This window comes from Sciurus vulgaris (genome assembly GCF_902686455.1).
Source record: "Sciurus vulgaris genome assembly, chromosome: 5".
In the NCBI taxonomy this organism is placed as follows: domain Eukaryota; kingdom Metazoa; phylum Chordata; class Mammalia; order Rodentia; family Sciuridae; genus Sciurus; species Sciurus vulgaris.
In genome coordinates, this window is record NC_136465.1 from 113882481 (window position 1) to 113902235 (window position 19755).

The following is a 19755-nucleotide window of genomic DNA, read 5'->3' on the forward strand; positions in this document are numbered from 1 at the left end:
TCTGAGGCCTGACCCACTTGCCCATGTGTGAAACCCCAAGAGGGAAGGAGAAAGATCTACTTGGTCAAGCTCCTCTTTTTGTTTTTTCTCAGGATGGTGGAGCCCAGGGGTAGAAAACTATAATTTGGATTTTGTGGTGGGGGGGGGGCATTACTGAGGATTGCTTTACCACTGAGCTACATCCCAGCCCATTTAATGTACTCTTTTAAAAATTTGAGATAGATCAAACTAAGTTGCCCAGGCTGACCCTGTACTTGCAATCCCCTGCCTCAGCCTCCCAAGTGGCTGGAATTATAGGTGTGCACCACTGTGCCTGGCTATAATCTGGAACTTCGACTCTTCTCTTTTCTTCAATTCTGGATAGACAGGTGTTCCTGGCATGGTGCTGCCTTGTGGATGGAATCCTTTAAGCAATCACTCAAAAGCCAGGGCTATAACTCACTCCAGGAATGAGAACTTTTCCCTCTGGTGTCAGGATCTTAAGAGTCAGAATTAACCTCCCATGGCAGCTTTAGTTCAGTGATCTGCTAGTGAACGTCTGATGACATACTTCCGGGTGCCAGACATTGTTCTGTACAGGGAGGGACCTGCTAGGTCCTGCCATCAGGGATCTTGGAGCTTCATGACCCAATCACAGCCCCAGGGGCTGGTTCTGACAGGAAAGAGGGAGGAACCCCAAGCAGGAGCCTCACCATCTCAGCATGGCTCACATTTCTCCTAAGAACTGCTTTAACTCTGCTTGCAGGAAGCTCACGGTAGTAGAGGTAACCCAGAGACAAAATATCACAGGAAGTGGGTTTTGTGGTAACCGAGAAGCACTGAGCTGTCATCCTCATGGGAGTCTGAGCTCTACAAAGTTCCCCCACGATTTCCTTCCAGTCTCACGTGGTTAGGCTAAACCTGGGGATTCTGAGCCTGAGAGGCTCCCAGTCCTAGGCCTCTGTCCCTTCTAGAGGAATCAGACAGTTCCCCTAAGAAATGACTCCCTGATAATTCTCTGCTGGTACCACCCTTCTGACATATGGAGGATACCAGAACTGAGCAGGGAGACAGGCAAGCTGGTCTATTCTGTCTCATGTTTCTCAGATGACAGTCTTTTAATTTAGGTTCAACACTACCACTCCAACCCTGCTCAGTCCTCAAGACTCTAATCCACAAGACTGCAGTTACCCCCAACACTCATGCCTCACTCAGCCCCATGGTTTGAAATAAATACCATCTATATGTGGATGAGTCCAGGGTCTTCCTTCCTGGTCTTGTCCTCCTCTTCACTTGAACATCTAACACAACTGCAAACCTAATGTATGCCCCAACATAATTCCAGATCTTACCCTACCTGCCTACCAAGTCTCACCTCTGTCAGCTCAGGGAACCAGCATCTCTCCAACTTGGAGTCCTTCTGGATTCTCCCCTCTTCTCACTGTTCACAACCAACCTACCAGTTCTCTCTCCATCCCCATAATCACCCCAGCACTAATGTCTTAATGGTTTCTGGGCCCCATTTATACACTACTCTCTCCAAACTATTCTTGACATGGCAGTCACAGTGAGCAACAGAGCTATCTTTAAAAACAATAAATCAGATCATTTCACTAATAATGGCTTAAAGTTATACTTAAAAACAAATCTAAACACCATGGTAGTTTCTTTTTAAAGCTACAGAATATCATATGATCCAGTAATTCCATTTCTGGGATTAAATTCCAGAAGAATTTAAAACAGGGACTCAAACTGCTATTTGTACACCCATGTTCTCAGTAGCACTACTCACAACAGTTGAAAGGCAAAAGCAGCCAGGCACAGTGGCATCGGAGTGCAAGTTCAAAGCAAGTCTTAGTAACCTAGTGAGGCCCTAAGCAACTTAGTGGACCCTGTCTCAAAATAAAAGATAAAAAGGGCTGGGGATGTAGCTCAGAAGTACAGTGACTCTATGTTCAATCCCCAATACCAGGAAAAAAAAAAAAAAAAAAAAAAGGCAGAAGCAACACAATTGTCATCAACAGATCAATGGATAAGCAAAATGTGGTATACACATAGGATAAAATATTATTCTGACAGATGCTCCAACATAGATGAGTCTTGAAGATATTACTATATGAAAGAAGATGGTCACAAAAGGACAGAGGCTATGTGATTCCACCTATATGAGGTACCTAGAGTAATCACATTCATAGAGGCAGAAGGTAGGATGGTGGCTGACAGGGCTGGGGACAGGAGGATGGGGAGTTGTGGTTTAACGGGTACAGGGTTTCAATACGGGAAGATGAAACCCTTCTGGAAATGGATGGTGATGGTGGTTGCACAACAATGTGAGTGCATTTAGTATTCATGAACTCTGTAATTGAAAATGGTGAAGTTCTGAATTTTGTTATTAGGTTTTGACCACACACACACACACACACACACACACACACGCACACACAAACCACATACTGCTCACTGCTTATAAAGGTCTTATGATTCAGTCCCACTCATCTCTTTTTAACTTAATTGCAGTACTGAGGATTGAACCCAGGGCCTCATGCACACAGGTAAGTGCTCTACCACTGAGCTACACACCCTCTAGTCCCTGCTCTCTCTCTTTACCAGTGTTCTTTCTCCTTCCTTGTCCACTTGCTTTCAGTTTCTTTGGCCTTCTTTCTGTCCCACAAACATACCAAGCCTTAGGGTCTTTGCACTGACTATTCCCTTTGTAGACCTAATTGCTGGGATGACAATGGGGACAGAGATAGAATCTCTTTGTCGGGAAAAACAGAAGAAAAAATTGAAATGTAAATAGGGTTAATATGGAGACATCCTGCAAGTAATAGAACAACTTTACTTGTTAAAACAGACACTGCAAGTTGTAAGTCAACTACAGTCACAGCCTTTGAACAATTTCTGATTATCTTACAACTCTCAGGAATTCAGGAAGCCTCAAAACTGCCACTTACTTCAGTTCTGACAAGCAAGGGGATACAGAAATGGGAGATATCTTGGGCTGTTTCAAAATGCTTCCCATGGGTTTCCCACAGTGCATTCCTGTCTCAAGGCTGCCACTTTTATCCTGTCCTGACCCTGCTCATCCCTCCCTTCCCTAATCTCCTCACTCCTAGCCACTTCATAAGGAACTTGCTCACTAAGGGTTGTGTTCATTTCTGCACTCTTTCTGGGTCCTAGATATGTGTCCCCCTTTCAACTAGTAAATCCCCACAGGAGGGAGGCCTAGGTTGTCTCTTCCTCAGCCTCCCCATGGGGCAAGACAGGGCTTTGGACATGGCGTACACTGTTTGGGGTATGGTAGACTGATGGGCCTCAGGGCCAGTTTTCAGAAGTTGGTAGTGTTTTCCAGACCAGGAGTGAACCCTGGACACTGACCCATTCACTCAGGAGTAAAATCCGTGTCCTGATTCTGACTCAGAGGTCAGCCTGGTACTGGGTCTCCACCTACCTCAGTATCAAATACCCAAATACTCATGGTCATAGGGTTCCTGCTGGGCACCTAGATAGGAGGACAGAGAGCAGGGACACTGCATTTCAGCAGAGGCACAGCCCTTATTTGTGTGTGTGTAATGAGAGCTGTTTAATCTGATTGAGTCAAGTGCATAGGAAATTTCATCCCACTGTGGACTGTAGATATCTGGCCAAAGAGCTGAGGTTTTTTTGTTTTGCTTTTGCCTTTCCCCACTGAACTGAACAGTGCTTAAAGTATCTCTAGAGTCTGAAAGCACTCAGGTTGGGTTGTTTATTTTATCTTACTTATTTACTTCTTATTTATTTTGTGGTACTGGGGACTGAATCCAGACCCTCACATGCTGGGAAAGCATTCTTCCACTGAGCTACACCACTAGCCCTTCTTTATTTTTTGTGGTACTGGGTATTGAACCCAGGGGTGCTCTACTACTGAGCCCCAGCCCTCTTTATTTCTCATTTTGAGACAGGCTTTTCCTAAATTGCCCAGGTTCACCTTGAACTTGTGATCCTCCTGCCTCAGCCTCTCAAGTAGCCATGATGATAGGTGTGTACCACCATGCCTAGCCAGGGTTACTTATTTTAGAGTGTACAAATTCTCTGGAATTACAGTGAATGTGGGTGTAGCACATTGTTGAGGGCAATGGTGCTCTAATCTTGGGGGAGGAAAAGAGTTTTCACTGGATTCTTGAAGCAGACAGACAGAAAAATAAGGCCTGGATTAGGTTTTTCAGGAAAGTGATCTAGGCATGCTAGAATTGTCCTTAAGAGAAAGTCCAGAGCAACAAGGTAGGAACAACCAAAGAGAATGTGAACATGAGTCTGCTAGGATCAGAAGCTTTGGAGGGGTGCCTGGGGCTACTGCAAATTCTGCCCTATGAGGCACAGGCTATTCTGTCCTTTAGGTGCTCCTATGCCACTCTAGCACTCTGCCACTTACCCAGTTTGGTCACAGGAGTTGCCTAACTGGGCATTTATAACTTATGAACTCATGAAGTTCTGTGAAAGCAGTTTAGAACTCCTACCACTAGGTTCAGGGGTTGAAGCTTCTCTGAGGGATAGGTAGCATAGGGCTGGGGGTGTAGGGTCACAAAAGAGCCCGATTTGAGAGGAAGCTGATATTTCTCCCTAAACAAATATGTTTAGCTGGCATGAATGTTAATTCAACATCTTTTTGGTCTCATTTCCTACCATAAACGTACTCTTCAGCCATACCAGATCTCCCCAGCATACAAATTCATTTCTCTAGGATTCTGCTGATGTTGTTCTCTCTTCTGGGAATGCCCCTCATCCATTCTCTCCTGAGGCCCAGCTCCAATCTGACCTCCATTGTGGACCAGGCCCAGCCATGTCAGGCAGAAATAATATTTCCTGTCTCCATAATCCCATGGCACACTGTTCCATACAATGAATAAAATGAAACCAATGTTTATGGAGCTGTTATTCAATATCAATTGCTCTGTGTCACAAGAATTATCTCATTTATCACCTATCTCAGATCCCTCACCTGCCATAGGAAGAAGTCAACTGTCCTCGTTTTTAGAAAAGGAAACTGAAGTTCAGAGAGGTTAAATGCTTGCCCAAGCTCAGAGAGTCAGAGCTGAGATTAGAATTCCTGGTGCTGGACTCAAGTCCATGCCCTTTCATGTGTTCATATGGCCATACCACAGTCTGACCTATGGGTTGTTAGCTGGCCTTTTCAGGATAGGGTCTGTCTTGCTTGTCATGGCACCTCCTGGGCCTGGATCAGTGCCAGGTGCAAGGCTCAGTAAATGTGGAGTTGACTGAAGGGTGGAAGTTCAGTGAACAACCTCACTTACCTATGAACCATTACAGCAAAAAGAGCTTCTGAGGTGGAGACTTCAGAAGAGTGGTCTAGCAGGCAAGAACCAGGAAAAGGCCTGTGCCTACCCTCTGCCCTGCCCTTGCCTAGCATTTCTGAGTTGAGGTTGAGCCTGGCAGCTCTCAGGACGTTCTGAAGGCCAAAGCTGCAAAGCTCTTGGAGTTCTTCAGGTGCAGTGGGAATAAAGATCAGGCTCTACAAATGTGGTCTACCTGCCCCTTGTCCCCCACCTGTCTTCTGCTTCTGGGGTTTATGATGCGTGCAATGCCAGGCAAAAGGCCTGATCCCTTGAGAGAAACTGTCCTCCTCCTCAGAGTACCCCTGGGACCCTGGCCCCTCCTCAGGGCCCCTCGAGCCTCACCCTCAGTGCTGGCATCGTCCACCAGTATGATCTCCTTCAGCAAGAGGGCAGGGCTGGTGTGTAAGACACTGTATACTGTTCTCAGCAGCGTGGACCAGGCCTCATTGTGGAACACAATAATGACACTGGTGCTGGGCAGAGGTGGGCAGCGCCGGAACTTCTGGTCAACACACCTGGAAGGACAAGAGAATAGAAACAGCTATACAGGTCCCTGGAAGTTCCTGGAGTAGGAAAGGCTGGGTCTAAAGCTCCCCTAAACCATCCTCTGTTCCTCTGAAACACCAGCCAACATCTGTGGCTGGGAATAGCTGTTCTTGACTTTCTGTCACCTGTTCTGAGCCTCTGCACAGGTCCCAGCCAACACACTCCAACCTCCCATCTCCAGAGCTAGCTCAGTGCCCCAGATGATGGCCAAGCTACCCCACCTCCTTCCTTCATCTATTCTCTGCTATCAGGTTAGGACTTCCCAGGGCTGACTCTTCCTCTGTAATATGTATACTGCATAAAGTATATCCAGTCTAGAGGTCCCAGAGGGGTAAGTGATAAAGGGCAAATTTGACATTTGAGAAGACTGACTACAATTTTCTTACTCAATGTGAGAGAAAAAAAGCACTTCCCTTTTAAATGTACAGTTCTTCTCTAATCCATTTCCTTATTAACACCCTATAATATGACTCTACTATCACTGTCAACTTCCTGCAACCTTTTCTCTATCCTCATCCACTACAACAACCATTCTGTGGCACTTGGTCACGTTGTCACCTAGACACTCCATCTTTGGGTGGGAATCTGGAGCTCAAGTAATCCTGTATTTAACACCCTTCTAGTCCCCCCTCTGTTGATCAGAGAGATTGCTCCAGAGAGATTCCCCAACTTCTTCCACACAATGCCCTTCTTTGCCAAGGAGCTACAAGTAACATCAAGTGACCCTTGTTCTGGGGTTATGATATTTGTGGGCCAAGTCTGAGGAATTCCAGACTCATAGCCCTAAAAGATCCTGAATTTGGGGATGAAGAGATGCCATGTAAGAAAAGGCCAGAAAGGGTCTAACTTTTCTGTTATTGTTGTCACTCGGGATTGAACCCAGGAGTACTCTACCACTGAACTCTACCCCCAGCCTTCATAATTTTTTTTTTTTTTTTTTTTTTTTTTTGAGACAGGTCTTGCTACGTTTCTGAGGCTGGCCTTGAACTTGGGATCCTCCTGCCTCAGCCTCCTGAGTCACTGGGATACAGGCATGGGCCACAGTACCCATCAAGGATATAACTCCTAAATTGAAAAAGACAAAATCTAGAGATTCAGAATCTTTAAATTGAAGACAGTGTGAACACAGCTGTGGTCACATTAGAGTGAGGTGGGGACAGCTCAGAGAAGGAAGTGTTGATTCTATCACCAAGACTGAAAATATAAAAGTTTCAAACAAAGGTTAGAGTGACTTCATGGCCTTGTGGCCCTCACTGGAGGAAACCAGGTGGTGTGGGAATATTCCTGACCTCCAGGGCTGTAGTCAGGAAACATCCACTCTCCCAGCAGCTTTGCATCAGAGTCCCAGATCCTCTGGGACAGGCCTCAGCAGAGGGCAAGGCCACTGAAACCACAGCCTGGTATCAGCCCTTTCCAGGTACCTCTGTGCCAGATCCTGGTCCCAAGTTCCTTCTGCATCCTGTCACCTTTATAACTGTGCTTTACTCTCTCAGGTCTCTGACCTGCCCATAATATTCCTTTAGTCCCTGCATAAGGCCAGTTGGTCAGTGAGAGAAAAGAGGGCTTATAGGAAATCCTTCCCTGTATTTTCAAATTACCTTCAACTATGTTCCTGGCACATGGCCTTGGGCCACAGCCCTACCTGCCAAACCTCTGGTAAAGTCCTGGCCTCCACCCCGGACTCAGTGCTACTTACTCAGGGGGTCGGGTGTCTGGCCCCAGGGCCCTCTGCAGGGAGATCCGGTCACTGGCAAAGGCATTGAAGCAGTGCTTCTTATAGCCCTCTTCCTTTTCTTGAGTCTCCAGGGTGTTCCACTCACTCTTCTGAAATGGTTTCCCATCTGCCCCAGGGCTGTTGGGGTCCTGCGGGGGGCGTTCCCAGAAGGGCTTCAGCTCACCTGGGGTATAGAACCCAGGCAGGCAGGACTGGTTTATGGAGTCCAGAACCTGCTGGGGCTCTGGAGCCCTGATCTGAAGCTTGGGCATTGAATCTCTAAGGTTGTTGACGGCCCCTAGCATGATATCCAGGACATGATCCTTCTGGTTCACCAGAGACTCCAGCCATGGTTTCTCTGTGGCCAGCTCCCTGCTTCTTATGTCCTTTTGCCGAATGAAGAGGAAAAGCATGAAGGCGCTGCCCACCATGGCCAGGCGCAGAGACATGTGCCGTCTGCGGAGCAGCCTCATCCTCCACAACCAATGGGGACCCCAGCAGGCTCAGCTCCAAGTTCCAGGCCTGATCCTGAAAATAGCTTGATATGATATGTTGTGGTGGCCACACTGTGGGGCCTCGGCCTGAGAAAGAAAAGGAGAGAGAGAAATGAGGCAAGATAGGGGTGGGGAGGGAGTTGGGGTTTGGGGCTGTAGTCAGGCTCTGTGCTGACTTCACATGTTCACAATGTGCTGGTGCTTCAATTTTCTTCATTTGTAAACTAAGGAAACTGGACAGATTCTTTCTTGCCCTAAGATCCTGACATTCATGGGTTTGGGCAACTGGAACACTGAAACTCTACATGAAGAGATTCAACTGACATTACCATTTTGGCACTAACAAGCAAAATAAATATATGTATGTAGGTATTGGTACTAGGGATTGCACCCAGGGGCACTTTACCACTGAGCTATATCCCTGGTCCTTTTTATTTTCTATTTTGAGACTGGATCTCATTAAGTTGCTAAGGGTCTCGCTAAATTGCTGAGGCTGTCCTTGAGCTTGTGATTCTCCTGTTTTGGCCTCCAGAGTTGCTGGAATTACAGCTGTGTGCCACCACACCTGCCAAGTTTGTTTATTTAAAATTTTACTCGTTAGCCAGATACAGAGGTCCACACCTCTATTCCCAGAGACTCAGGAGGCCAAGGTAGGAGGATCACAAGTTTGAGGCCAGCCTCAGCAACTTAGTGAGATCCAGTCACAAAAAAAAGTGTGTGTGTCGGGGGGGGGAGGCTAGGATGTAACTCAGGGGTAAAGCACCCCTGAGTACTATCCCCAATAACTGAATATTCCATTCCTACTTTTATGTCCCAGATAAACTCTAGTGCATGCAAACCAAGAAGCTTAGACAAGAATGTTTACAGGAGCATTGTCTAAAACCACACACACACAAAAAATGGTAACCATCTACAAGTATATCAGCAATAGAATGAATAGAGTGTGAAGTAGCTGCACTGTGAAGTTCTCTACAGCCATGACAAAGAATGAACCACTTCTCTGTGCAACAATGTAGATATAAGTTGGGTGAAAAGGCAAGTTGCTGAAAGACTTATATAGGGGCTGGGAGTGTGGCTGAGTGGGGGAGCACTTGCCTAGCATGCACAAGGCCCTGAATTTACTCCCCAGCAACACAAGATCAAATAAAAGAAATACACATATGGTGTGATTCCATTTACAGAAAATTTGAAACCATGCTGATACTAAACAACATGCTGTTTATGATACAAATGTATTTTTTGTATGCATAGTCATATTAAATAGGTATTCTTATAAGCTACAAAGAAACTAAAGGAATAGTATATCCAAAGTTTCTGAAGAAGGAGAAAAAAGTATGGAATTAGAGGTGGGCAATAGGGAACTTAGAAGGAAAGAGCTTTTTCTGGAAGTGGATGGAGGTTACTGGTGATATTATTATTCTTTATACCCTACATATATTTTATAAATACAGTTGACCCTTGAACATTGCAGGGATTAGAGATGCCAACCTCCATGCAGTTACAAATCTGAGTATAACTTTTGACTTTGCCCCAAATTAACTAATAGCTGCTGTTGATCAGAAGCCTCGCTGATAACATCAACAGTCAATCAATCATATTTGGTATATATAATAGGTGTGGTGAAAAATGTGCATGAACAGGAGATCACTTTTTAGTGTGATACTCAATTTTCTAGGGAGAAAAAACTGCTCACTTGAAGATGATTAATATTGCATGGTGTTTTAAGTGGATGCTCAAAATAATTGAACTCACAGCCACAGCAACAGGAGGTAGCTATAAAATTATTACAGTAGTATAGCATATACAAGTTAATTTTATGCAGTTATCATTTATTTGTTTCTTGGTGCTGGGGATATAACTCAAGGTCCTGTGCATGCTAAGTATACAATTTACCACTGAATTACACCCTCAGCTCCCAGTTATGATTTAATATTGCACCTTTACATTTGCTAGATTTCTTTCTATTCAAATGCCACCATGTATGATCTGTGTTTGTGTGCATAAGTTCTGGTAAATTTTAACTTTTAATAATAGATTTGTGTATATTTTATGTTAGTAAATAATAAAATAGATTACAATAGATTTTATCTGCACGTTACACATATTCATGACATATCTAATTTTGTCAACATTTCTAGGCTATAAATTTGTCAGTTTTTCAAATTGTTGAAAATCTTCCTTTCTCACACACACACACACACACACACATACACACAAAATTCATGTATGAATGCACCCACAGAGTTCAAACTCATATTGTACAAGGACCAGCTAACTGCATCCTTCTGTATCTACTCATTTGCAATAAAAATTTAAAAAGATTTTTTAAACTTAATATTCTATGATATCTTCTAGGCAGAACCAAGTATGGGTGCTCACCAGCTTCCACCCCTAGGCATGTATCCCACACCTCAAAGGATGAACGTTTGCAAAACTTTCCTGTGGCCAACTTTTCCTGTGGCCAGTATAAGGCTCGCTGGTAGAGCACAGAGGCTGGTGGCAAGAGAATGGGGCATGAATGCCAGTTCTGCCCCTTCTAGTAATAGCACCTACCTGCTAGAGTTGGTATAAGGATTAACTTTAATTTTTTTTTTTTTTTTTTTTGGTGGAAAAACTTGGCAGTCTCTGTACCTGGTTAAGTTCTCACAAAGCATTAGTTGTTATCATTAGCCATGACAGACCCTTGGGTGATTTACTTAATCCCTCTAAGTCTCAAATTTCATTATCTACAAAGTGGGAATAACTAGTACCTAACTCACAGGGTGATGATGAGGATTAAATCAGATATTGTATGTAAAACACCCAGCAGAGTGCCTGGCATTTACTAAGCCCTCAGTAAGTGGTATCAAGTATTTCTATTATGATAATTAATAATCCCTGCTCAGCTTCCCAGGAGTTAACCTTAAGCATCTGGTCCTTGGCCAAAACCATGCTCATCATCCCTTGCATAGTTTGCTTAAAAGTAACTGTGGTTGAGTTCTTTATTTCTGCTATTTAAACACAAACTCTCCTGCCAGTGGGGAAGCCTGGTGTAGAGCCACTTGCATCTGGGGAATATATGACTGTCATGATCTCAACAGGGAGCAGGGTTTACTCTGGGCATGGGAGACAGGCACTTCCTTTCATATCATGAGATTCAGCAGCAACATCAAAAATTGAATAAAAGAACTCTCTTTGGGCATCTGTTTTGCATTTTTTGTATTGTCTAGGAGATGGGAGAGATTTGCTCATTCTGTCAATACCTGCTCTGTGCCAGCGACTCTGCAAGCTGTGGGAACACAGTGCAGAGCAAGACCCACCTGAGGGAGTATACACCAGTTGAGGGAGTCAGATGTTAAACAGTGATTACTCAGCAAGAAGGCAGCAAAAGAGAGGCACGCTTGGGTGCTGAAGGAGAAGGGAAGCTCAACACATGGGCAAGAGCAGAGAAGTTCCATCAGGGGAAGAAGCTTGGGCTGAGCACCGAGACTCAAGTAGGAGTCACCCTGGTGAGGTGAGCATGTCCCAGGCAGAGAGAAGAGCACAGCAGAGGCCTAGGGGTGGGGAACAGAATGGCCAATCAGAAAACTGAGAACCATCTGCTATGGTGGGAGTATGAAGTCTGATAGGAGAAGCAGTAGATGAGTCTGGAGAGGCAACTAGGGAGTTTGCCCTTGACCTGAAGTGTGCGGAACACTAAAGGATTAGCTGGGAGCCCAGAATTCCATGTAGAGCAATATGATAGCTGGTAGAGAGCATCTAGGAGCAGGACCTGCTTGGCAGCTGGATAGTCAGTTAAGAGAGGCCTGGGGGGGTTGGGTGGGGGGGGGTCTGACCCAGTGTAGTAGCAGAGCTAATGAAGAGGGGAATGCAGTGACAGGGTGAGAGCAAAACCCCCCTGGGTGCCAGGGTAGGCCAAATAGGGACATGAAGGGGTACAAGACTGAATTCCTTTTCTCCAGGGATTTAAAACTCTTGCTGGAGAACAAGAGGTGGTAGCCCCTGCCCCTGGAGGAGACAGGGACAGAAAAAAAAAATCTTTCACTGAATCCCTTTTTGTACTTTGAGCCCTGACTATATTATCTATTCAAAAATTCTTAACTTTGGGCTGGGGAGATAGCTCAGTCGGTAGAGTGCTTGCCTTGCAAGCACAAGGCCCTGGGTTCGATCCCCAGCACCGCCAAAATAAAAAATAAAAAAAATAAAAAAAAAAAAATTCTTAACATTAAAACTTAACAATAGCATAGAGAGTGAGCTGCAAAGGTAAGACTTCCCTGTGGAATTGATGGGGGTTTCAGGGAAGAAATGGGGTTCAATGTAGAGGCAGCTTTCTGCCCCTGGGTTAGAATAATGCTGGGGTCAATCCAAGGGGTTCTCATTGAGCTAGACATCTCACCAATCCTGGAACTGTTGCAGCCAAGCCCAGTCAGAGGGCTACAGAACAGGGTAGCAATGAGCATTTTTCTGGCAACTTCTGCTACTTTCTGTCTCTCTTCCCCCTCCAGCAAGAAAGTACATAGTTAACAATGAAGGTGTGGTAACACTGTAATTACTAGCAATAGCCACTGCTTAGGACTCACCTCTTCTAAGAAGGTGAGCCACCCAGGTCACTCCAACTCACTCTTCCTGGCACTGCCTTGTGGTCCCTTGAAGCGGGGTTCGTCTTTGTTCCTTTTATTTCTCCTGAAGAAAGAGAGCTAGGGTCAAAATGAGCTGCTCCCAGGCACCCGCTCTCTCAATCCAACTAGCTGTCTAAAACTTTTTCTCTGGAATCTGTAGTTCCTCAAGGTACTCACCACATCCTGAAAGGAAACAAGACACCTGTGATTAGGCTTGGCAGTAATCACTGTCTGGTTTGTTTGCTCAGCATGCAGGCAACAGAAGAGTCCCTCAGAAGAGGCACATAATCCAGTGGAAGCCACAGGAGTTTGGGATTAAAGATTCCTGCTCTCTGCATAGGTGATGATTCCCAGAAGTGCAGTTAACAAGAGCTGGGAGGTCACCCCCTCCACCAGCCTTGGAGAAGGAATAGCCCCTATTGTAGTACTTTGTTAAGTGCAGGGCTTCACAGGATCCACCTGCCATGTCCTGCCTATCTCCCCCACCTTTGGGGCTCCACACCCAGGGGTACTGACAAAAAAGTGTCCACAGGGCTTGTCCACTCACTCCTCCTGCTGCTGCTGATCATTCATCTTTTTTAACTCATCAGAACATCAATGCACTGAGATAATGCCAGAAATCCTCTTCTGGGAAGCCTTCCTCGATTGAATGAATGGGACTTGCTTCCTGGGCCCCACCAAGCAAAACAGGAACATACCTTCTCTCGTCGATATGAGGAAGAGCAACTAGAGGCTAGCCAACCACTAATCAAAACCCCTTACAGTGCTGTAAAAGAACTTAAGAATGTGGCAGATCAGCATGAAAAATAATTCTTTAAAAGACCAGAACAGGACGAAAAAAGAAGTATCAAATTCCATCACATGTAATATGGGTAGGTATTATTTCATTAACTTTTCATTTCAGTTATACATATATTTAGTTCTAAGCTTTAATAACTTCAAAAGTATGTATTTCAGAAAATAAGTTCAGAAATATGAAGGCTACAGATTTTAAAACAAATATCACTAGAAAGTTTTATTTACATTTCTTTTGCCTTTCTTTAGTCTTATCAATTCTGAATAGTCAATTTATATTTTAATCTTTATCTCAGTTCATTGAAGATGACAGAGTATCTGATAGAAAATTAAAACAAAATTTCATTATTCAAAATTCATAAAAGAAAAAGAAATTTAATGATTTTTTTTTTTTTTTTTTTTTTTTTTTTTTTGGTATCAGGGATTGAACCCAGGGACATTTAATTAACCACTGAACCATATCTCCAGCTCTTTTTTTTACATTGTATTTAGAGACAGGGTCTTGCTGAGTTGCTAAGGTTGGCCTTGAACTCAGGATCCTCCTGCCTCAGCCTCCCACTGGGAATATAGGTGTGTACCACCATGCAGCTGATCAGATTTTCAAATGACTTTTTTTGTTTTTGTTGCTTTGTATAATTTATATTTCTGATGTTATTAAGGTATAAAACTGCCCTAAGACTTTTGGGTTACCCTGCCACATATATATGAGTAGTAGGTTTTGTAGTCACAGAAGTTTGAAAGCCAATGTTGCAGTCCATGCTGGGCAAGAGCTCTACCACTGGCCTACAGCCCCTAGCCTTGGCTTCCTATCTTCACTTACGCTGTCTTCATCACCGCCTGTCTTGCATTAGAGGCATCTCTTCTCCTTCCTGGGACCTGAAAGGCTATGTTGACTCCACCTTTTTATTACTTATAAAGCCTAGCATTCCTTTAGTATGTGGTAGGTGTACCACAAACACTTGTTAAATGAAATGAAGCCAGAAGGGTTAAACATTAAGCACTGGCTACACTAAAAGATGTTCTAAATGCACTTGCCACAGGTATTAAAGTTATGTGATAGTCTACTGTTAGACCCTCAACTTGCTATCTGAGTGCCCTGCCCTCATTTTACTGGGGAGGCTAGCTTGCTTAGGTGACATACCATAGTTCCCAGGAGCAGAACCTTAGGCCACCGTTCTGCTAGCCTACTCTCACCTCCCCCTTGGAGGTCACGTGGGTTCTGGGCTCTGCTGAACTTCCCTTTCTACTCCCAGACCTCCTGGGTGCCATTTACACTCCTCCAACTCCCACCCAGGAATTCAAATGCTTTAAATATGCAGAAACTGAGAAGTCCCAGGCAAAGCCTCTGCTTTTGTGAAAGCCAGGGTCAGCCACCCAGAACACACCCTTGCTGGCCAGGTGGCCTTTTTGTAACAAGTTTCTTCCTGTTTATCAAATGAGCTAGCTGCTCACCTCCGGGGAGACGTGGCAGTCAGGAAGCAAGCTGTCCCGTCATCACCAGAGGGATGTTTGCTCAAGTCAGTCAAACTACAACCCAATTACAAGTCTCTTTGAAAAGTAAGGACTGCCATGGCTCTCACTGAGGGCACAGGTGTGTGGAGCTGGACATCATGTTAGGGAGGGGACAGGTCAACTTCAAGCTCCTGGTGGGGGAAGGGGCTGTGAGGCTGGACAAATGCTTGTCTAGTCTTCCTGGCTAACACTTTCTCCCCATCAAACACAGCTCTTGTTTCATGTCCTATGTACCATGCTGTGAAAGAGGAGCAAATTATCTCTTCCAAAGCTCTCCTCCCACCTCTGACCCTTTTGATCATAGAATGCTGGGAGTTTTCCCCCATAATTACACCTTCAAGACACTTTGATTTTTCCTCAATACCAAAGTTGCAGCACTGTGGCTTGTTTTGCCCCAAAAGATGTGCTGAAAGTTCTTTCTGTAGTCAGTCCATTAACATTTCCCGCCAGTATATCTAGGTTCATTCTATATTTACATATAATATTAAGCTGGCGTTATCCAAACATAGATTTTCAACTGAAAAACCCAACCCAACTTTGCCTTACCACTATATGTCTAGATCAGCACTTCACATAAAGTAGGTGCTCACTAAACCTTTGTTCTGAGCAAAAAAATCATCAAAAATCAAATTGACAGGGACACCAAATAGGAAGTTCAATAGGTTTTTCCCCGGAGGATCTCTTAGGCCCTGCCGGGTGGGGCAGGAATGTGCCCAGACCCCTAGGAATCCAGGGAGGAAGGAGAGTCCCAGGCAGGGAATAGGTGGGCTTCTCTACTGGCTGAGAAACTCTGGTGACAAGCAGTGTGGGCTTGAAGGAAAGCAAAGAAAAAAGAAATCCAAATTCAGTTTAACCATCTGTTGGTTGCAGGGAGACAGGGCCAGGGAAGGCTGGGCAAGGTCAAGATAGTGGGAAACAGGATGTTTCTGAAGACTGGGACCAATCTCCAGATTGGAGAGGGTGGAACTGAAGTTTTTCCTTCTCCCTCCCACACCTGCACTTGGTTGTGGAATTTCTACCCATGGAGACTGGATACTCCACCCACCACATTTTGAACTCAGTCTGTGCTCCGTCCCTTAAGCGAGCTGGCCTTCCCAGTTTCCCACGACTGTCATAGCATCAAAATCCTTGAAAAATCCCCCAACTCCTGCCCCTGGCCCACTCCCAGGCCTGTAGTATTTAATCCTTTCTCAAAGTTGGGTTCACCCCACGCTTCCTCCCAGGTCCTGCTGATTCATTCCCTGCTACCAGGATCCTCCCCTTCTTCTCCACTCTCAAAACCATCATCTGAAAGTGTGCCCTTGCGCCCAGCATCTGGAGAGTCTGCTGAACCGCCTGCCAGCCTCCTTTGCCTCAGGACTCTCTCCCCTTTCACCATCAGGACAGCCGTGTGCATGTTCCTTTAGTTCTACTTGATTGTGGCAGAAGCACAGCCTGGGCAGTCTGCTTCCTATTTGCTCTCATTCTCAAACCTGACCAGATGCTTGGCTCTGGCTGGCTCTCCCTCCTCAAAGCCTTGCCCTTATCTCCCTGGTAAGAAGGCCATGGTTCTGTTCTTCAGATTCTTACCTGTAAGCCCCCTCTTGCAAAGCCATCTTAGACAAAGATATGTCTTGCTGCCCCAAGATCTAGGTGAGTTTATTTGCTCCTAAGTTTTTCACTCATGCTTTCCCCATGTAGGAATTGCTTATAGATTTCATGGAGGCAAACCAACAACCCTAGACACCTACATATCATTACCTTTCTTAAATCCTGGTCCCCAAATTTTCACTTTCAGAATGCTTCACCTGACTCATCCATATGGCTTTCTGTGCCTGCAGCATCCCTCTGCCCTGAGGTGTGTGGTTAGACCATTTCCTAGGACCCAGAGTGGGCTGGACAGGGTACAGGAGAATAACCTGAAGCCCACAGGGCTCTCAGGTGCCATAAAAGAGTCTTCTAATGTTCCTTTTTCTCCCTGGACTGAACCCGTTCTTGTCATCACACAAGCCTTTTACACAGCACAATCACAGCATTGAGCTTGACACAGAGACAGGCACTGCCCTACACTTGACCTCTTTCTATTCAAATCCTCATTCTCAGACCCATCAAATGAGAATGAACATTTTGGGCTCTCCCAGAGAAGGACAGGAGCTATAGATCCAAGTTCACCCAGGCTCTGATACAGCCACTCATGTATCCTTCCAGCATATATACACCCCTCTGGTCCTCAGTTTCACTTCCAGGGCTAGAGATATCAGGATATGTCTATAGGAGTTGTAAGATGTTTAGAACAACCCTTTTTTTTTTTTTTTTAGACAGGGTCTCATTTTGTTGCCAAACTACAAACTCGTCAAACTGCTGGGTTCATGTGATCCTCCTGTTTCAGCCTCCCAAGTAGCTGGGACTATAGGTCCACACCACTGTACTCTCTCAAATCAAGTTCTAGTTATCATCTATTTTACACAGAAGGAAACTGAAACACAGGAACGTTAACTAACTTGACCAAGGTCACACTGCAAGGAAGTAGCTGTGCAGAATTTGCACTCAGGCTCATGTCTCTCCAGAGCCTGCTGTTGTAACCATGGCACCATATTGTCTTGCATTTGGCTGGTGCTTTGGAGCTTTGCCAAGCACTTTCATATATACCTTCTCATTTGCTCCCCACCCAGGGAGTGTTTATGTGATTTGGACAAGGTTGTACAGCTAAATTAGTGACAGAGTTGAGTCAGCAGCCTTCCACCTTCATTATGCCCACTGCCTCCCTGCATGAGAAGCCCTTGGCCCTAGAATGAGCTGACCCTCTAAGTCTTCACTTCAGTTCTAGGCAATGGCTACACAGACTGCAATGATTATATCTCCTGCCCAGTTTCTCCAGTTGAACTCGAGCTAAGATGTTTCTGATCTCAGAGGGCACCTAATAAACATCAGGGCCTCCCCTTTACAGGCCTGCGCTCTTCCACGCTGTTGTGGATAGGAGTTAGTTGTCCTACCAACTATGGGTGGTGATTACTTGGCAGTTCAATATCCTCCACCTCGGTTTAGTCAGTACCAGATTTCCATTTTCCCTTGCATAGTCCTTTCTTGCTTTCTGCCCTGGTACCCCTAGAGCTGTCTTTTCTTCTGTTACCTTTGGATTCCTAAAACACATGATACTGGAGCTGGGAAATGCCTGCTAAGATACTGGCTATCGTTGGATAATTAGAACAAAGTATATTTCAAAACCCTGGCCTTACCTTGTTCTAGTCATCACATGTAATTTCCTGTGTCATCCTTCCTACCCTTCCTCTGATGAGTAGGGAAACAGCTCATTCACTGGAGAGAAGGCCTGCATAGTGCACACACAGCCCAGGTTAAAATAAGCATAAGTCCTGGAGGCTCTTTGGTGTGTCCAGAGTTATTAACCTCACCCAGTGCCTGTAAACTGTGTTTGCGGGTCTCGGGTGATCTGAGAGCACAGTGTTGAGACCCTCCCTGTGACCTCCTGGCTAATAGAGGAGGTCCGTTTGAAGCTTTGCTGGCAACCTGATCACTGCCAGTGCCCACACAGGTAGGACAGTCCTGTCCTACACTCTGCAGAGGTCTGGGTCTGGGATGCCTGGCCCCAGGGGCAGTACAAGCTGTTTCTCCTTTCTGTCAGCATGAGGCTTGGAACAAGTGACGAGAAATCAGGAAGTTGATGACAGCCACAGTCATGCACACCCATCAGGCCCCCTCCCACACAATACCACATAAATCCCTCCCTACTCCCCGAAAGGCCCAAACATTTAGGGCAGGTCAACCAGGTGGGGCTGTGAGGGAGTCCCACCAGCAAGCCTTTTGCTCTCTTGTCCCTTCGCTCAAGTGTGACTGACGTGTCGCTGGCAGGAGGAAACCTTTCTGAAAGATTTTCCGTACTGGAGCACATAGGGTGGCCCAATCTGGGGAGATGAGCGCATGAGGAATGCCAGGGAGAGGGCACGATGTGAGGGGGAAAGAGCGTAGAGTCCTGGAAGGGAGGGTTATGGCTGGTCCCCCTCCCACCCTCCAAATTCCAGAGGTCTGGGCACCCCATTTACCCTTAGCTCTTTAGTGGAGGGAGTACCACCGATGGAGGAACTACCCACCCCCGCCACAGCCAGGAGCGCAGGCAGGAGGGACCAGTTTGGCCCAGCCTCTCACTTTACAATGTGGGGTTTTGAGGAGGAAGAGGAGAAGGCTGGTGGACCCGAGTGAGAGCGAGGGCTTGGCAGAAGCGAGCCCGACTGGTGAGCAGTCGGGGTTGCGAGGCCGGGGGCAGGGTCGCTGGCTCCTTCTGCCGCTTACCTGTCGCGCCGAGGCAGAGCAGCCGCCCCGCTGCCGCTCCGTTCCTGGGTTTCCCGACGGGGCGGCCGGGAGGGCGGGGCCGGGGCGTTCCTCCTCCGCGGCCCCGGCCCCGCCCCGCCCGCCCAGGCCAGGTGCAGCCCCCCTCGCGCGGCGCCCAGGAGCGCCCCGCGACCGGGTGGAGCTGCTCCCGACTCCTCCAGATCTCAGCCCAACCGGGGTGCGGTTTCCGCCGCCAGATTCTCAACTCCAAAACGGATTGGAAGGTTCTCAGTCACCCTAAGGCCACAGTCATTAGCAGAGCCGTTGCCGGCGCGTGCATGGAGTCGCGGCGCTCCTCGAGCCGGCTGGTTGACAGCGCGGCCGGAGGGTTCAGAGCCCCGCGGCCTAGCATAGAGGAGCCCCTAGGCTCTGTCCTGGGCTCTGTCCCCTCATTTGCCTCAAGAGTTGGTATTAGGGCTGGGGAGATAGCACCGCAAAAAAAAAAAAAAAAAAAAAGAGTT

The 19755-nt window shown here is 46.2% G+C and overlaps 1 protein-coding gene across 2 annotated transcripts in view; it reads right to left on the reverse strand.

Moving 5' to 3' along the window:
• GALNT6 (polypeptide N-acetylgalactosaminyltransferase 6) overlaps window positions 1-19347 on the reverse strand; it is a 34590-nt gene extending 15243 nt beyond the window's left edge. Inside the window, exons 1-4 of one of the 2 annotated variants that reach the window (XM_079141134.1) lie at window positions 19256-19347; window positions 12626-12728; window positions 7555-8153; window positions 5655-5827 (exon numbers count right to left, since the gene is read on the reverse strand). In XM_079141134.1, the coding sequence (XP_078997260.1) occupies window positions 5655-5827; window positions 7555-8045 (664 nt within the window). In that variant the 5' untranslated portion in view covers window positions 8046-8153; window positions 12626-12728; window positions 19256-19347. Of the gene's footprint in view, window positions 1-5654; window positions 5828-7554; window positions 8154-12625; window positions 12729-18186; window positions 18279-19255 lie in introns of those variants that run through there. The other variant, XM_079141135.1, reaches the window with a different exon arrangement.
• Between the last annotated feature and the right edge of the window lie 408 nt (window positions 19348-19755).